This window comes from Arvicanthis niloticus, chromosome 2 (assembly GCF_011762505.2).
Source record: "Arvicanthis niloticus isolate mArvNil1 chromosome 2, mArvNil1.pat.X, whole genome shotgun sequence".
Classification (NCBI taxonomy): Eukaryota; Metazoa; Chordata; class Mammalia; order Rodentia; family Muridae; genus Arvicanthis; species Arvicanthis niloticus.
The window spans coordinates 134149926-134169297 of NC_047659.1; the positions used below are offsets into that span (position 1 = coordinate 134149926).

General features: G+C 45.4%; 1 protein-coding gene across 2 annotated transcripts in view; it reads right to left on the bottom strand.

Annotated features, from left to right (window-relative positions):
* Positions 1-302: 302 nt before the first annotated feature.
* Positions 303-19372, bottom strand: part of Ncoa5 (nuclear receptor coactivator 5) — a 32640-nt gene continuing 13570 nt past the window's right edge. The window contains exons 3-8 of one of the 2 annotated variants that reach the window (XM_034494602.2): positions 10921-11247; positions 8936-9072; positions 7705-7831; positions 4042-4241; positions 2562-2882; positions 303-2080 (exon numbers count right to left, since the gene is read on the bottom strand). In XM_034494602.2, coding sequence (XP_034350493.1) covers positions 1491-2080; positions 2562-2882; positions 4042-4241; positions 7705-7831; positions 8936-9072; positions 10921-11247 — 1702 coding nt within the window. In that variant the 3' untranslated portion in view covers positions 303-1490. Of the gene's footprint in view, positions 2081-2538; positions 2883-4041; positions 4242-7704; positions 7832-8935; positions 9073-10920; positions 11248-19372 lie in introns of both variants that reach the window. The other variant, XM_034494603.2, reaches the window with a different exon arrangement.

The window sequence follows — 19372 nt, forward strand, 5'->3', positions numbered from 1 at the left end:
GTTATGTCAAACTCCTGCACAATGGGCAGCAACAGGTGTGAAGGCAGAAGAGGAATGAAAACCATTGCCCATAAAGGCTCCTCACAATGGCTTCCTTCCCTGCAACAGGCCATGGACACCCCTGTGATGTGCTGTCTACGACAGCAGGAACAGAGCATGACAGTTTGCTCTAGGCATTACTATCAGCACTTCTCAGTAGGCAGACAGTGCATGGAAGTTTAGGCTGAGTACAGAGATTCTGATCTTAGGGAAATGCTCATCAGAGGTGTTGTAGACACACCCAAGAAAGATTAGCACAGGTCTGGCTTTTTCATTTTAATTAAAAAGTAATTATTTCATTTTATCAACAACACAAGAGTTCCAAAGAGGGGAGAAAAACCCACCGTATAACACAAACAGATCAGAACATAAACTGCTGCCATTTGGGAACTGCCATTTGAAACTGGTTTGCTCAGCCTCTGGCAGGGACTCAACTGGAGTTATCACTCTTGCTGCCCAGCCTGACTCTCCTCCAGACTTGATCCCCGTCTGCCTGCCCGGCCAGGGGTTCTAATGAACAGTCTTTCCCAAAGGAAAAGGTGCTTCTTCCTCTGGCTCCATTTAGGACAGCAGCCAGAACCCTTCTCTAAGTATCACCCTGTCTCAAAAGTTACAAATGCTGTTCTGTATGAGAACATATCCAACTACCACAGTCTAACATCAAATGGTCCCTGTCTCCTGCTCATCAGAAAACAGAACAAGAGTCTGGATGAAAATAAAAGCCTGGGGCTCAAATCACTAACACAGGTGTCCAGCTCCAGAGCCTGGAGCTGCCCCCCAGTGCTGACTGCATGAGGCACAGCTGAGAGAAAGGTGCTGGCTAATGCTGTGGACAGCAGTGGGCCCCAGAGTCACAGTTCAGGTCAAAGTGCCGAGAGAGGGGCTCAGCTGTCTGGAGACCCTCCAACAAAATGGAAAACTGACGCAGGCACAAGACTCCTCTCTTCTCTGGCTGCCATGTGGCACTTTGACAGTCCAGAGAAATCACTCTTGAGTCCTTGGAGTCCCATTCTCTGATAGGACAGTGACAACACTGCATGTCAAGGCCACCTGGCTTCACTGTGAGCCAGGCAGGAGCCCGCTCTGGCTGCTGTGGAGGTGGGAACTAAGGCTGCAGAAATGGTTCTCCCAACAGGGGCAGCTGGGCGCGGCTTCTTCCTTTTTTCCTCCAAATCTGCCAGGCAGCTGCCAGAGCAATCCCAGGCAGAAGCTGAGCCTAGATCCCAGAATACTTATCTTCTACCCAAACAAAAGATCCAGCCCTGAATGCAGTCTAAGTTCTGATTCTGTTACGCAATAAGCAACAGCCGCAGGAGGGGCTGGTGAGGGAAACTTAGGAGATCTCATGGTGACCTGGAAAGTGTGCTGAACACTCCCAAACAACGCTACTTAGGATGAAGTGGGAGGGGCCAGGAAAGGGGGGGGGACTAGAACAGTGGATCAGTATAGCCTCAGTAATGCCTCTGGTAAGATCCCATAGGGGCCTGGGGCCGCCCCACCTGTGCTGCAGTTTGACTAACCAGGTGGGAAAGGGCAGGGCCACTCTGAATCAGGGTGTCCAGAGCCTTCTGTACACTTGGATTGTCAAAGTTAATACCTGTGGAAGATACAGGCCTCTGGCTAGCCATGTTGCTGGCAGGTGCCAGGCGACTGGAAGGCTGACCAAAGAGCCCTTGAGAAGGAGCCCCAGGCCTAGGGCCCATGTTCCGAGCAGACCCTGCCTGTCCCACAATGTTTGGAGGCTGATTTCCTGAGGCCTGTGGTCTTTGTTGAGGCTGGCTGTTTGCTGCTGTGGAAAAATTCTGGTTCTGGGAGCTTCCGGTAGCCACTGAGGGGGATGCAGAGCTGCTGTTAGCCGCAACCGCACCACTATTGAAGAGGCTGAGGATTTTGGCCTGAAGCTCTTGCTGGGAGGTGGGGGGCGCGGCTGGAGTGGGTGTAGCAGAAGGGAGCACTTGGCCGCTCTGAAGCGGTTGGGAACTTGGTTGTGTCTTCAGCGAGGAACCCGAGGCCGCCCCGAGTGGCTGGCGGGAAATCGGGCCTGGAAGACACAAGAAGGAGGCATCTGGTTGAGAGTGCCCCCTAAGGGCAGGAGGCCCAGCAGCCACAGGAAGAACAACAATCACACATCACAACAGTCATACAGTACAGAACATCAAATTCCAAAGGGGCCATTGCAGAATGTGGACTGCTTCACAGAAAGCAGCCCAATGCCCAACAAAACTGCTTAAAAAAACAAAACTAAATAAACAAACAAGAGGCATCCATCATGGCTCCTGGGACGCCAACAATACTGGATGGATTAAGGCCCACCAGCCCGACTCTAGGGAGCAGAGCACGGCAGAGAATCAAGACCATCATTAACAGCATCATCAGCGTGCATGGACTGTGGGAGGAGCCACAGAACGGCTCATTTCCCTTGCCCACCCCAGAGAACCCTGGGCATGCCACCCTCCCAACAGAGCACGGGATGAGAGAAATGCAGAGTGAGAACTTCACCTCGGCCCTGCCACGTAGCTCACCAGGCAGAGAGTCGGCGCTGCTCCTCAGGAGCCGCTCCTTCCGCTCGCGCAGGTAGTTGATGATCTTGTCCGTCTCCTCGGCAGTGAGGTATCTGTTGTCTGCCAGGAGGTTGATGAGGCTCTGGATAGCTGGAGGGTGCCCCCCACGACCTCCCTCTTCAGGGCCTCCGCGATCTCTTTCCTGGAGGATGGCATCATTAGCCATCTTGGCTGCCTGTCGGGCAATCTCCTCACGTTCCTTTTCTCGACAGTCATTCTTGTAGCGCTCGTAATTTCTGGCCACCAGCACCATGGCATCTGCCTGGGGCATGTTGCGATGCTCTATAGGAGGGAATGACACCAGTCATTTTCTCCCATGACAGATCCAAGTGCCCACTGCTGCGCTTTGCCAAGCCTTTCTCAGTCTCAAAGCAGAGAAGCACTGCAGTGCCAAGAAGTCTTGAACCTAGAGTGAGGTGGGCTGAGGGGCAGAGCAGCGCTCTTCAGTGTGGGACACACCTTCCTACAGAGCTATTTCTTCAGTGGATCACAGACCTGTGGTAAAAACCAAAGGAACACAAGAGCCTCCCACAGAGTCGAATAGGCTGCATAGGCCACGTGGGGAGCAGCCAGGCTGGGCGGGCAGCCTCCATAGAGCAGCAGGAGGCCGAAGAATCTGGTGTGAAGCCTGGCTCCCTGCTGTGCTCCGGCAGAGCCACAACAGCCTTTTAATTCATCAGTTCAAAAGTCATGGACTAGGATTAAATTGCAACCCTAAACAACCACCTCTTCTCAACAAGGCAACAGTCTTACAGGGTACTGAGGACACACACTTCTTGGAACCTTACATAAATATCTACATAAAAGCTAAGGACAGCTCTTCAGAGACAAATAATTCTACCATACCTGTGACTATAGGTGTGAGAGCCAGGCTGACAGAGATCACAGGCAGTTGGAAAAGGGGAAGTTAGGCTTAAGATCCACAGGGCACAGATGGCTGAGTCTGTGCTTGGGTTCAAAGCACTACAAGTTCTTTCCCCTAGAGAGCATCTCCTGTCCGTGTAACTACTCTACTTGCGTTTCTAGCACACTGACAGACAGCAGCCTGTCTGTGAGAGTCTCATCCCTGGGAGGTGCATTTCAGGTAGCAGACACCTAAGCCAGACCTCACTGGGAGCCAGGTGTGTGCAGGTCTTTCTAAGAGTCCCTTCAGTGATGTCCCACTGGTGGCTTGGGATGGGACACAGTGGAAGTACTGACACATGGAAATTGTGACCACTACTAATGAGCCTCTCCACCATAGCTGGCTGTTGACAGTTTGCCAGCAGGTCTAGATAGAACAGTATCAGAGAACACCAAGGAAAAGATCAAAGCAAAGAAAGGGGCTGCCACAGTGGAACTGAAACGCCAGTCATTTCTCAGAACCCACTTCTCATGGGCAGGGCATAGAATCTGTGCTGGTGACTATCTCTGGGAATTTGGACTACTTAGGCCTCTGTACCTTGTGGAGTTCCAAACATGATGTTGACTGTGCAGGAGCGGTGGATCTGGTGCTGCTGGGTGATGACAATGGCAAAGGGAGACCCTCCCCTGCTGACGTCCTCCAGCGCTTGTGAGAGCGACACCTCTGTGTTGAGGAATATGAGGTCCACGACCATGCCCAGGTCTCGTACCTTCCTCCCCACAGACTCAGCATAATCTCTGTGAGAACAAACAGGATCGGGGTGAGCACTCCCTAGCCATAGCTCAATCTGCAAACTTCTGCACCTCAGCCAGGTGTGTCTCCTCAGAACTCAGATTTAAGCCCACCTAATACTATCTTCGGGTTTCTAGAATAATTTTAACTTGTGCTCTGGGCACACAGCAAGTTGCCAGTAGGACGACAGTACTTGAGCCTCCTCCCCATCGCCTGTTAAAGCTGACTCTGACTAGCCACTTCCTATTCAGAAGCCTTGCAGCGGTGTTCCCACCCGGCCTCTTCAGACCTTGGGAAGGTCAGCATTTTGTTCCCTAGTACTTTGGAAAGCAAGCCCTGAGGAGAGTGCTTCCCACTGAGTTTAGCTTAACAGGCAGTTACCAGAGGACTATTGAATGGTTATGGTATGAAGTAAGTAACACTAGAAAAAGCATCACTGGCTTCATATCCATGAAAAGACATGAAGTCACAGGACAGAAGTGCAGCTTGAACACTAAGTAGGCGGGTCCTCCAGATGTGCCTCTCCTTTCAGCCTCTGTCTGCTTCCTGCCTTACGGTCTCAATAATGGAGTGGTCAGGTGGGATCTCCATGGGGTCTTTTGCTATCTTCTAACCCCCAAGGCTGAGTTGTCTCTCAGGTGTTAAACCTTTATGATTCTTCCCATATTTGCTATCTACCCATAAGTGCTTATAACAGCAGAGTGGGGATGTCACCAAGAGATCTGACACAACCACCTTTGACCTTTTGCCTAGGATACTTTTCATAATTTTACTAAGCTTTCAGACCTGGTCTTCTTTTTCTATTTATCTGTCTTCTCAAAGTTCCAAGCAGTCTTTGGTAACTGATACATCTTCCCCTCAAAAGTCTTCAGCTATGGGATATAATGCTCACCAATGAGCTCAGACACACAGCTCACTTCTGAGCCACTCCTTGATGAGGGTCCACAGAGGGCTCCCCGTGAGAACAGTTTTCTTCACTCTGATCTTTAGAAGAAACAACCTTATCTCCAGAAGCAGTGGCATAGTGTCATAAAAGTGTGAAGGCATCTGACTTGGAGGGTCTTCATCCACTGACTTACAGATTTTCAAAACTGCTCATAAAACTATTTGTAGTTCTCTGTATCCTCAACCAGTTTATTTATTACATTTAAAATGTTTCTATGTATGTGTCTTGTCTACATATAGATCTATATACCCTGTACCTCCTCGTGCCCCAGGAGGCCAGAAGGTGGCACTGGCTCCTCTAGGACTGAAGTTAGAGAAGGCTGTCACCCCATGTGGTGCTGAGAACTGAGTGCAGCTCTCCTGAGGAGCAGCCGTGAGTGCTCTAACTGATGCGCTCTCTGCAGCTCTTCTGCCAGTTTAACGAACAAGAAGTTCTAAGTATGATTTCTGTCCAAATTTTTTCTGATAGCTTTCCAAATTTTGCTTTGATGGTACATTTCACAGGAAATGGAGTCTACAGCGGTGCTCCTGTGCTAATGAGGGGCTAGCTTGTGTGGCCCAGTGTTCTTCCCAATTGCCGGAGAAGGACCTAAGGAGAGGATTACTCTAACAGCACCAGGATTTCTGCCCCAAAAAGGCTTTGTTTTTAATCAAAGTCATCTCTGTTTTTGGTTTTTTTGAGACAAAGTTTTTCTGGAACTCGCTCTGCAGACCAGGCTGGCCTCTTCTGACTGGATGGTCAGACTCCATTCAGCAGTGTACCTCTCTACTGTCCTCCTCTTCTGCCTCTTCAATGACCTTGCCCCAGTGTGCGTTCTGGGTTCTTGAAGACCATCTTCCTTCTTCCTGCTCTTCCTTGTCCTTACCCTCACCATCGCCGATGTTCATGAAGACAGTAATGGGATAAGCCAAAACAAAAACTATTTCTTCACAACCTGTCTTTCCTCTAAGCACCAAGGTTCAGTCTTTCCCATGCAGTAGAACCTCTGTCCTGTGACCCATAGGTCCCCTGTCAGTCCTACATGCCAATAGTCTAGGCTCAGCAGCCATGTTGTTCATCAATATTGTATTTAATGATTGAATAAAAACCAGCACCAAACTGGACAATCATCAGGGCCTGCACTAGCCTGCATGAGGTCTCTGATGAAGGGAATGACGCTCGCTAATGTGCAGCTCCTTCCTAGGGTCTAGTTTAACAGGATCTGTTACCCTTTCATATCTGATTTTGTCAAGAGCATCTGATGAATTTGTTTGAATAAAAAGTATTAATGATCAATAACACTAATTGGGCAGTTTCTACCTGGAAGGTCAAAGTCTCAACCTCTTTCTACACCATCAGTAGGGCTTTCTTTTTTGTTTGTTTAGTTTCTCTGTGTAGCCCTGGCTGTCCTTGAACTCAGAAATCCGCCTGCCTCTGCCTCCGAAGTGCTGGGACTAAAGGTGTGCGCCCACTGCCCGGCTGGAGTACGGCTTTCTTAGCTATACTGGCTACACACACTACATAGGCGCTCTGCAGTGCAGCAGTTCTAGGATTCTGAAACATACGTATATGTTTCAAGACAGGCTCTTACCATGTAGCCTAGGCTCCCCCTAAACTTGAAGTAATTCTCCCACCCCTGCTCTAAACTGTTGACACTACAGGCCTTAGCACAACTGGCTGATCCCTTTCTTCTGATTCTCTTGTCTACCAGCAACTGCTTTCTAGGATTCGCTGTACTCTTCGGCCCTTGGGGAGACTGTACAGGAACACAATGTGCTTTGGTGGTAAAAATGTGAGTTTGGATTCCAGTTCCAGCATTTACTTGTAAAGCTGGTGTGGTGCTTTGAATGCTTGGCCCATGGGGAGGGCCACTATTTGGAGGTGTGGCCTTACTGGAATAGGTATAGCCTTGTTGGAGGAAGTGTGTGTCACTGTGTAGTGGGCTTTGAGGTCTCTAGTGCTCAAGCTCTGCCCAGTGTGGAAGAGAACTTGCTCCTGGAAGCTGCAAAAGACAGGTTCCTCCTGGCTGCATTCAGATCAAGATGTACAACTTCTGCCTCCTCCAGCACCAAGTCTGCTTGTCGTGCTTCCCACCATGATGATAATGAACTGAACCTCTGAAACTGTAAGCCAGCCCCAATGAAATGTCTGCCTTTGTAAGAGCTGCCGTGGGTGTGTCTTCCCAGCACTGAAACCCTGACTAAGACAGAAGTGAAGCTATAAGTAAGTCCTTTAACTCTTACCAAACTCAAGTTTTTTTTCCTCTTAGAGCCAGTAACCCTGGACATGACTTAGTTCCTGTCACTTGATTTCGCCTCCAAGTTAAATGTCTTGCTCACAGTTGGACTTTAGAGGAGAACATGTCTGAACTTCCCATTGAAGTAAACTAAACCACCACCTTTATGTTGGGTTTTCTGTCACTGGGTGAAAGCACTCTAGCTAAGTTCAGGTAATAACAGAGTAAGCCAGCAAAGTCAGGGAGTGGGGCTGCTAAGCACTGGCTCCTTCTCCATGCCAAGGAGAAATAAGCATGGGCCTCTTACTTAGTCTGTTTGTTGACCACAATAACAGAGCAATCCACAGGTCTCTCAGCATCAAAGCGCCGCTGGATCTCCTCAAAATACCGACGATAAAGCTCCTCTCTACGTCGCTCCTCACGTTTCAAACGTTCTGTAAGACACCAGCAGGGGAAACTTAAGTAAGGGCTGTCCTTCCATAATGTAGTAAGACATTCTGAATTAATTCCCATGTCTCTCAGTCTTAACCATTTTTACTATTTTCTATTATCTTAAATCTATCAAAATAAAACCTTGGGTGACAGGCCACAGCCACTGTAATGCTTTATATAATTCTACTACTAAACTGACCAAGAAAGGAAGATAGGTATTTATGTTTTAAAAGGTGGATCAGCCAGGGTGATGGTGACTCATGCCTGTACAATTCCAGCACTTGGAAGACTGAGGCCAGCAGACTGCTGAGTTCAAGGTCTGCCTAGCTTACACAGTGACCTCAGATCAGCAAGGGCTATTTTTGTTTAAAAAAAAAAGTTGACAAGACAGAACATGCCAGGGAGGTGGAGTCAGGCCTGGGTTATAGCAGACTTTCCCAAAAGCAACAGTAAATCAGCTGTGCTCGTCCTCTCTTCCTCTCTCTCTCTCTCTCTCTCTCTCTCTCTCTCTCTCTCTCTCTCTCTCTCTCTCTCTCATTCTCTCTGAATACCTACCTGACACTGGACTTGCTCTCTGTCTCTCTCTGAATACCTACCTGACACTGGACTCTGTCATTCTTTTCAGTTCTGTAATGTTTCTAATGTAAATTTGTCTGGACGTTTTAGAAACAAACAAACAAATCAAAATGCACATTCTCTAATACCCAGTACTAGTCAAAGGGCAAGAATCTCCTCCCATCTCTAACCGGCCAGTACAGAACAGTTTGAAAATCTTCGCAGAGTCGAGAAACTTAGGCTGTAAAAGGCTTGCCTTTACCTAAGGGAAAAGCTGTTAGGTAAGAATGAGGGACACATAAAACCCTGTCCTGTATGTGTGGTCAGTTTCAGCCCCTTCACCTGCAACCTTCTGCTCATTCCTTGCTATTACAATTTCCCATTTCCTGTAGGATGGTTAAGCTGCTGACAGTGCTAATTTGCATTTAAAACCATCATTGACACCTGTGGACTGCCTGGCTGGGTCCCTGAGCCCTTTGTGTAGAGATGCTGGTGTCCACCAATCTTTGGTGACTTCCCCCAGTAATGAGAACACACTGCTGTGACTTCACCTTTTGCACGAGACTGACTTTCTGGGCCAGGAGGACCTCGTCCATCAAAGCTGTCTCTGTATCGATCAAAGTAAGAGTCATCCTTTCTCCGGCAATAGTCATCCACCCTCAGATACCGGTCATAGGAGCCTTCTCTCCTGAAAAGTTAAAGAAAATTTCTCAAGTTACAACTCTGCCCTATTTGGCAAAAATACATAGAGAATGCTTCAAAACTCAAGTCCCTCCAGGCAATCATAGGAATTGACATGCAGGTTTATATGCAGGATGTGTTCATCATCTTTGGGGCTGTGACTGAGTTAACTCACCTCACAAAACGACGAGGACTTGAGATGAAAAGAGATGGTATACAGACAGCACTTGAGCAAATGGAAAATGGTTGTTGGAGGAACCATTTTATACCTTCTCCATTTCTCTTCCCTATGCTTTTAAAAAACTGCTGTAAAATATGTATCAGTAATTTGTCATTATAGTATTTTTTTAGGCGGTGTCTCATGTGGCCTTGAACTTGCTCTCTGGCTAAGGCTGCCCTGTTTCCCTGTGCTGCGCCACCATGTGTGTGTCACCATGACTTTAAACCATCTCAGTGCACTCTCATCTGCACTGTAACCCCAATGCCATGTAGCTGTCACCACTACCCATTTCCAGTTGTTACATAACCTCAAACAGAAGTCTGTATCACTTGCCTGCTTTTCCCAGACCCTGACAATCTGTATTTCTTAACTTTATGGATTTGTCTATTCCAAGGATTTCAAATAAGTGGAATCACACGGTGGCTGGTTTTTTGGGTCTGGCTTATTTTGTATAGCACAATGTTTTCAGTGTTCACCTCTGTCTTAACATCTATCAGCATCTCATAAACTTAAGACTGAATAACCTTCCCATCATTTGCTGATAGGTACTTGGGTTGTTTTGCTGTGGTTTATGTGCTAGTGCTGCTATGTACACTCACACATGGTTATCTGAAACCTCCTCAGCTCTTTAACATGTGTGTGTTGTGTCTGTACTGAGTGTGGAGACTGAGTGTCCCGGACCACTCTTAATGTTATTCTTTGAGAGTCTCTCATTGAACCTGGAGCTCATCTATTTGTCAAAGATGGTTGGCCAAGAACTCCAGGGATCCACCTGTCTCTGCTGAGGCTACAGTCACACACTATGCTTGGCTTGTTTGTGGGCACTGGGGTTAGCACTTTGGTCCTGTTTGTGCAGTAGATGCCTGACCAGCCAAGCCATCTTCTTAGCCCCACGTTCTTGACCTTCTGAGGATGTCCTGAACCATTTTTCACAGTGGTTTGAACTGGTCTTCTTGCCTCATCTCCCTGTGCTGCACCTGCCTGCTGACTCATGATATGCAGCATCTTTCACCTGTTTCCTGACGATCTGCATAGCTTTGTGTTCTTGCATGGCCAACCTCATTTATATTTCACTTGTGCTTTCATTTGTACAACAGAATCTTTCACAACAATTAGATCCAGATACTTTTTTGCTTTTTTGAGACATGGTTTATCTGTGTAGCCCTGGTTGTTTTCGAACTCAGAGATCCACCCGCCTCTGCCTCCCGAGTGCTGGGATTAAAGAGTGCTGGGATTAAAGGCGTGTGCTACCACTGCCCAGCTCCAGATGCCTTTTTTTTTTTTTTTTTTTTTTTTGTTTGTTTGTTTGTTTGTTTTCGAGACAGGGTTTCTCTGTGTAGCCCTGGCTGTCCTGGAACTCACTCTGTAGACCAGGCTGGCCTCGAACTCAGAAATCCACCTGCCTCTGCCTCCCAAGTGCTGGGATTAAAGGCATGCGCCACCACTGCCCAGCTCCAGATGCTTTTAATAAATACAGTACACCAGTTATTCATACACTCAGCAAACTTACTGAACACTACTTGATAGGCACAGGAAATATAAGGTTACTTATGTAAAGTTCTCAGTACGTACATCCAAATACCCCTAAGACAGGCCTCTAACAAAACAGCAGACAGGCTCTGCCTCTGGACATACCTGTACAAAGGGTCTCTGGAGTCCCTTATGTCTCTGTATCTGTCATACACGGGGTCTCGATGATCTCGAAAATCTCTAGAGTCTCTTAGATCACGAAAGTCCCGAAAATCCCTCAGGTCCCGAGCTTCACGTACACTTCTGCTGTCTCTGTGATCCCGAATGTCCCTGCTGTCTCTGCGGTCCCGCAACTCCCGAGGGTCTCGAATGTCTCTGCTATCCCGGGCATCCCGGCCATTTCTGCCATCCCTGGGTTCTCTCCTTGGACTTCCTCGAATTGGAGAGCGATCACGCCTTGTATCTCGACTATCTCCAAAACTGTAGGGATCCCTGTGGGAGTTAGCAAAAACATACTAAGACAAAGAAACTTTGGGTGGCCAACCCTTCAGCTCTGAATAAGAGAATGCCACCTCCCTCGAAGTATTTTTCTCTAAAGTACAGCACTCAAACAGTGAGAACCTAACTACAAATTTTAGGAAATCACCATCTTGTTAGGCCTAGAAAGTTCTAGAACCTCAAAGGATTGCAGCATCAAAGAAGTATGCATGAACAAAAGCTGTTTTAGTCAGGCTTTAGTCATAACTCAACTTCTTAAAACAAGCCGAGTCATTGTCTCAGTTACAACAGGTTTTCAAAGGGAAAGCACTTTCCCCTAAAGTCTATTTAATTCCATTACCAGTTAATGAAGAAGGCTTTATGGGTCAGAACTACTGGGGCTTAGTAAGGGTCAAGGCTCATAAAGGAAAAGCCAAACGTTTAGTTCTTTATGGGAGAAAGTGCCACCCTTCAAGCCTTTCCTCTCTAACACAGCACTTCAACAGTGAGCGCAGGACTAGAACTTTCAGGACAGTCACTCCATCTGTTACCCCGTTCAGACACAATCTCATATAAAGGAATCAAAGAAAGAATTTTTAAAGAATAGAAAATTACTTAAAATATCTAGCAGGACATTCAGAGCAAGGGGAAAAACAAGCAAAATCTGGTTCGTAAAGTTAACAATTCTGAAATAGCCAGCTTGTGTACTGTTACTGGTAGCAGTTTCTTCCAATCTAACCTATGGGTTTACATGGAATCCAGCCAGTTCCTTTTCGTACAGGGTTTTGAGCTTCGTGTTAAGTGTTTGGAGTCAGCAATGTGCTTACATCTATCTCTGCCTTAATACCCTTCATGAGACATCCCACTCACTGGAAACAGTGACTTCAGACAGACCTGTAATGACAGCGGTCCCATTCTAACCTAGCAAATCATCTGCACTTTCCAGTCTTCCAGTTGCCAATGGTTAAGTCCTTAAGTCAGCTTTGACTCTTTGTCCCCATCTGCATTAAGTCACCTGGATCTTTCCTCTGTAGTCCAAATGCATCACTTTCATGCAAGCCCATTTCTGTGTTGACATCGAAAGAATTTCCCAAAAACCAAAAATATCAATCTTGATTTCAATTCATTCATTCCATACTAAACGTCTATCTCCATCAGTTACTGGTCATCTCTTGGCTCTCCAGGGAGCCCCAGGCAGCCTAACAAATTGAACCTATAAATTCTAGGGGCTTTTCTTCACTCCTTTTGCTCCCAAGTAACAGCAGGGCGTTTGTACACCCATTCTATCCCATTTTAGCTTCTGAATAAATGACACAAAGACCTATCTATTAACAAGCTGCAGGCACCATGCTGGGCAGATACTATCTATTCTAACCCTCTATGGCTGCCAACTTTCTAGCTACGTGGGTTTTACCTGCAATCTGAGTCTTGCTCTGGCTCACTCTATTCCATGTGTCCTCATAGCATCCTCCTGGTCCTTCTCTTCTTCCTTCTTTCCTCTCTTTTGGGGCCCTCTGACTGGGATCCTAAGTCCCATTCTATTCTATTCTTTCCTGTTCAGCTCCAGGCTGAATCAGTTTTTTTTTTTTTTTTTTTTTTGAGACAGGGTTTCTCTGTGTAGCCCTGGCTGTCCTGGAACTCTGTAGACCAGGCTCCAGGCTGTCCTCGGACTCAAAAATCCACCTGCCTCCGCCTCCCAAGTGCTGGGATTAAAGGCGTGTGCCATCACTGCTCGGCCTGAATCAGCTCTTTAGTAACCAATCAGAGGCAATGGAAAAGAAATTTTACATATCACTGAGATAGGAGGTGCTCCAATAATCATGATGACAATGCCAATGTCTGAACTGTGCAACCACATCTCTGGGCAGCAATCACTATCTAAACACAGTGCACAAACAGGACACTTTTTCCACTATTTCCTCTTCATTTCCTGGTTTAACCTAAGTTGCTTTTATGACTTAATTCACAAACACACTTGTCTCCATACTTTTGTTCATGTGCTTTCTCTATTTCTTAGATGAATCTAAGGGTACTCAACCCTCAGAGGAAAACCCAAGTCATTTTTGAGCTACTTCCTCAAATCTTCCTAGTAACTGCTTTCTCCCTGCTACAAACCTTCATGTGACTCACCTTGATATGGCACTTACATTTGTACAATGTCTTATGCCTGACCCACTTTCAAGATTACCTTCTCCATAAAACCTGCCCTAAACTTTTGATCTTCCCCAACAAACAGGCTCCTCCCCTAGCTTTCCACCTCAAAAAATGACACAGCTATCAGTCAAGCCAGAAAGCTGAATGTCATCATTCACACTCCCAATTATAGGTCGATATGACATTAGTTTCCTTTCAGAAACCTGGTGTTTCTCTGCCCGTTTTACCTTCCCTGGTACCGCTGAATACTAACTCTAGATCTTGCCTTCAAACTAGAGCAAGAACCTTCTAGAGTGTCCTTTCTGCTCTTACCTAATCTTTGTCTAGAAAGGTGGCTCTTGAGGAAACATTTCTGTAGTGAACGCCTTTTAATTACTTTCCCATAGTATTAAATTCAATAAAAACATCTCCACCAGGGCCAGGAAGGGTCTGAGTGACTTCTGACCCTCCCTCCCTAGTTTACCGCTTTCTTGCCATACGAGACTTTCACACACACCGTACATCTTTCCCCATCCTTCCGTGCAGCAGGAAGGGACCCATACTCCTTTTCTAGGTTTTAGTATAAAAACAGCCCCTACTCCCTGATTCTCTTAAGTTTATTTTCTGATATTTGAGACAGTGTCTCATAGCCTAGGTTCATGATCCTCATGAATGCTGGGGTTAGAGATGTGTGCCACCATGCCTGACTGATTTTCCTAGTTTAAAAGTTTTGCCGGGTATGGCAGCATGCATTTGAAACTCTAGCACTCAGAAGGTTAAGGTGCAAGGATTGTCATGACTTTGTGGCTAGCCTAGTATATACCACTATAGTACAGACCAGCTACACAGTGAAGGTTACACAGTGAAACCACACTTTATAAGGAGGGGCAAAAATTACTTTCTGATTCTAAATTTCAAGGTTTTAATTTTTGGGCAAGTACTAGGGTTAATCTCAAAAGTATCATCCACGTTAAAAGTGGGTGTTCTACCTCTGAACTGCATCAACTCCTCTGTACTTTCCTCTATCATTTAGGTATCTTCTCCAGGCGACTGTAAGAGAAACATACTACACAGAACTATGCTGGCAGGGATGTGTGCCTACACATACTATCACTTCACTTAGCAAATTGTCCTGAGGCAACAGCCAAACAGTGCACAGCTTTTTAACTGACATTGGACACAACAGTGTTAAGACTGCATCACAGAACAGCTGTCTGGATGTAAGGATACTTTATGTTGGCAAAACAACAACAACAACAAAAAAACCCAGCAAAATGTTCTGGGAACATAGCCTCTCCTTAGGCAGTGAAAGGTGATATCTGTTTACATAAATTCCCTATCAACAGAAAGCTGTCTGGACACCAGGCAGTGGTGGCGCACGCCTTTAATCCCAGCACTTGGGAGGCAGAGGCAGGTGGATTTCTGAGTTCGAGGCCAGCCTGGTCTACAGAGTGAGTTCCAGGACAGCCAGGGCTACACAGAGAAACCCTGTCTCAAAAAAAAAAAAAAAAAAAAAGAAAAGAAAGAAAAAAAGAAATCTGTCTTGAAGGCTGTCTATAGGATTCAGGAGAGTTTTGGAAATGTTAAAAAAAAAAAAATTCAACTATTTTACTGAACTCCAAGCCTTCCAAGAGCAGGTCCCATGTGAGACCTGCCATTCATTACGGCTGTACACACTAGGCATTTATCAGTGTAACTGGCCTGAGAGAAAGCCTCAATTTCCCTCCATCCTCATAGCTACAACAAAAGCAATTTACATGTGATTTTGCTTCTAGACCCCCCACCCTTTTGAGACGGACTTATTAGGTTATTTAGGCTGGTCTCAAATTCTAGGTTCAAAAGAGCTTTCTGCTTCAGCTATGGCTATTCTGGTCCTCTATTTTAAGGCGCATCAGTATTCTTTGATTTGTGGGCATAGCCATAGAGTAGTCAAATGTTTAAATGAAGTACTAGCTATTCTTCCCAGAAGCACACTCATACCAAGACTGCCCAAGCTCCCTTATTGTATCACAGAATCCTCCTGCTACATGGAACATCTGCTGCAGTATAAATGTGGGCAGTCAGGATACAACAGAAAGTGACAAACACAAAGTATTTGTTAGATTATTAATGATTGGTGGATAGCCCTGCCTTGGGAAGTGACTAGAAGTGGAATCAAATTTCAAGTGTTCTTGACAATCAGGGCTGAAGTATCAAGAGCCTGATCATCCACAAAGCACACAAGGCCTTAGGCTAGGAGAATGCGTGTAAGCATGTCGTGGTGTGTTCTCTGCAGCTTCATGACAATTACAAATGCTGTATCTGGTGCTGGTTATCACTGTTTATTTTCAATGCTCCTACATGCTAGGTAAGAACTGCCACCAACCTACATCTCTAACCCAGCAGTTCTTGTTTCTCTCAATTCCATTGATGCATCTTACCTGGTAGACTTTCCTTTGCAGGTTGACCATAACAACCCTGTTTTCACAGCCTAGGTCCATACTTCTTGTATGGCATAACCTTCTTTTCCCTTCCCTCAAAAGAGTCTGAGGTCCTTGGGCAACAAAGCTAATAATCCTCTTCTGGATAAAAATACAGAAAGGGCAACATTCACAAAGGAGAATGGATGGAAGCAAAGGCATGTGGTGGTAAAGACAGTAATTATCAAAAACAAAAAGGCAAAACATTTTCCTTCCTCCAAATGAACAATATGGCACACTGCTGTTCTTCTGGAGACAAAAACAAAACAAAACAAAAAACCCTTTTAGAGTCACTTTAGGACCCAAACAACAAAGTTCTCAGAGCAACAGCACTGTTTCTCATCTTTCTCAAAACAAAACCACAGTTAATAAAAGGACAGTGCTGTGCCCAGCATCCAAAGGTAGGTGAGGACAAGCCTTCTAGATGAGGAGTTTGACCTCATATGAGAAGTAGGTTACAAGCAAATTTCTGGAACACAAAAAGTTCATAGGATCATTACGGGGTACCCAGAGGTATTTTACAAAACAGCATACAGTCACATACCACACCATTAGACACCAAGAAAGAACAGAACACAACAGTTAAACACTAGCACCGAAGGCCAGAAGGAAGCACATGGTCAGCACACAGTTTTGCTCCATGTTCTTTCTTGATCTATTCACAGGAAGGGAGAAGTGGAGGCCAATTTTTTTTTTTTTTAAAGAGAATCAAATCACTGGGGAACATGGGGAACATTTTAGAGATAAGGTGGGGGTACTTGAGGGGGAAAAACCATGGCTCAGTAGGCAGTGACATGCTTCTGGTTGACAGGCTGGTTTCCTTTGCTGGGGACTAAGGAGCTTGGAGGGCACTAGGCATTTGAAAGCATACAGAGAACTGACAGATGGCTTAAGAGCCTGAGACGGACTTGCGCTGTTTTTCCAGCAGTCTTGAAATGCTGGATCCGGGACAGTGTTCCTTGGCTTTGGCTGTACAGAAGGTTCAGCAGAAAGGCCTCATCTTCCTTCTATTCTTATCACTCACTCCTTTTTTCCTGTGTCCACCGAAGTATTGTCCTTGAGAGGGTCAACCTTCATTTGACCCTGGGAAAAATCCTTCATCAGCTCTTCAAATTCCCATCATAGATTCTACCCACAAATACCATTATGTAAATGGCAAGATGTGGTAAAAGATAAAGGACCTGGAGAAGTCTATCCGTGCAGGAAACGTTGCAATGAGACGGACACTTCAGAGATGCGAGGTCTCTGAGCTTTCCCTTGGGAAGCTTGTTGCTTCTCTGCTGCTAGGCGTGGCACTTCTCGAGAGATGATAACTTTCTTCAGGTGTAAGACAAGAAGTAAATCACAGCCCAGGTTTTCCATTTTGAGGCCACTGAAAACTGGGGCAATCTCATACCACAGGAACAAGCAGTTATCAAAGAAATTAAAGCCACATGGATATGGTGAAAGCACCCCAGGTCACACAGGACATCTGTTCAGAGCCAGGTTATTTCTGATAAGCTAATCCCCAGTGGCTTGCACCAAAGAGGTACTATGTTCAACATCCTTCGCAGTTATGAGGAAAATGCTCTGAAGATCTTTTGGTGTGGTCAAAGTAATTCTGTGTTTTCTTTAGGTCACATAGGAAAGTTTAGGAACCAGTACTTGGAGGCCAAATGGGCACAAGGGTGTGCTATAAGGTTTGATTTTCAAAGCAGACTGAAAATGGCAACTTCAAAAATCTGGGATGAGAATTCTGTCACTGAAAGCAGCAGACTGATGCCTGCTTACCAGCTATGAACAACCTGGCTTAGTAAGCAGCGCACTAAACTGGTCTAAGGAAGCAGCCCAAGGGTTGTACACGAAGGATCTTGAGTACGGATCCCTCATGCAGGTTTCATGCTTTGCCAGACAAAAAGTGTCAGAATCATCCCTTGACAGCTAGAGTCATTAGGGAGGCACATCACTGAACACAGAGCAAACCCAGAGGAACTGTAGTCTTCTAAAGACGTGATAATCCTGTGAAAACTCCCAAAGATAGGTGTTTTGACACTCAGGGTTAAAGTCCAGCAAAACAAGTGTTATGAAGGTCTTGCCAGCACATCTAAAAACAAATTTTATTTTGAAGTAGACAACATAACGACATAAAGGTGTATCTTAAAAGGAACTTCTAGTTATCAGTTCAGTGTCAAGCCTTACTCCCAGAACAGTGCAACCCCATGCTGGGGCACACAGAAGGATAAGGCCTCCCAGTGAAAGTAATTTAATTGCTGATTGCAATTACTCCAAGGTTTTGACTGGATGCATGCACCCAAGGGACTGATAGTCCAGAAATCACTGCCCTTCCAGATTAATCTGCCCTGGCCTGCATTCCACTGTTATTGTACTGGTATGTCCAGAAAATTAGGCATGGGTAGGGTTCTAACCAAAGCAGCATTGCTTTATTTCAGTACGTTTACCTTGTCTTGATCCATTTGTTTTGTTTTTTTAAAGGTAAAAATTTGGCCTTCTTTTATTCAGGTTTTAGGTGGTGCTCAGAACAAATTTTACCAAATATGAGCATCCTGTTTTCTCCTGAAACAAGCATAAACATACAGAACTTGATCATGCTAAATAAATAACATGCCAAGGAACCCAGTCACACATCACAAGAAAAACTGTTAATCAAATTACTAGCCTTCAAGCAGTCTGTTTGAAGCTTAGTTCTGAGGTATATCAAGGTGACTGCATGTTTACTTCTCTGGTAGAGAGGTTATTTGAAGGGGTCTCTCTAATGCTGCTCATATGCTTGTGGGAAGCTACTGTTAAAAAGAAAAACATATTAATCTTTGCTGTGGTGGTTTGAATAAGAATGGCCCCATGGGCACATATATCTGAATGCTTAGTCACCGAGGGGTTATGAAATACTTGAGAGAACTATAAATTAGGAGATGTGGCCTGTGGCTTTGTTGGAAGAAGTATGTCACTGGGGATGGGCTTTGATGTTTCAAAAGCGCATGCCATGCCCAGTCTCTCAGCCTGTGGACAGCATGTAGCTTCAGTGTCCTGTGTGCTGCCATGTTCCCTGCCATGATGATAATAGATTAGAAAGCCTCCCTCCCCCAATTAAATGCTTTGTTTCATAAGAGTTGTGTGGCTCTTCACAGCAATAGAAGAGAAAGACACTTCCCTTATACATGACATTATAGAGCCACATTTTAGGTTGGGACGAACAAAATCTCTTTAATTTAGTGTCCATGCAATGGTTATATTGGATTCCAAAACAGTGAGCTGATTTTTCCAAAACTGCAATGTTAAATATTAATGATCAACTAGAAATGTGAGAAGCATCTGGCTAAGTATCATTATTAGGATGATATAAAATGCCCTTTCGATTCATAACAGAAGCAAGAATGACTATTCTATAAAGAGTGTGTATAGGTTCTTTTTCATTTCCAGTCTGTAAAAACATAGCTGATAACTATCCAGAGATCACAAGCATTACAGGGGGAGGATTTTTCTAGTATAGCCAATGTCTTCATAGTTATAAATCCAGACTCCCTTTAGCCATATTTGAGAAAAATACACAC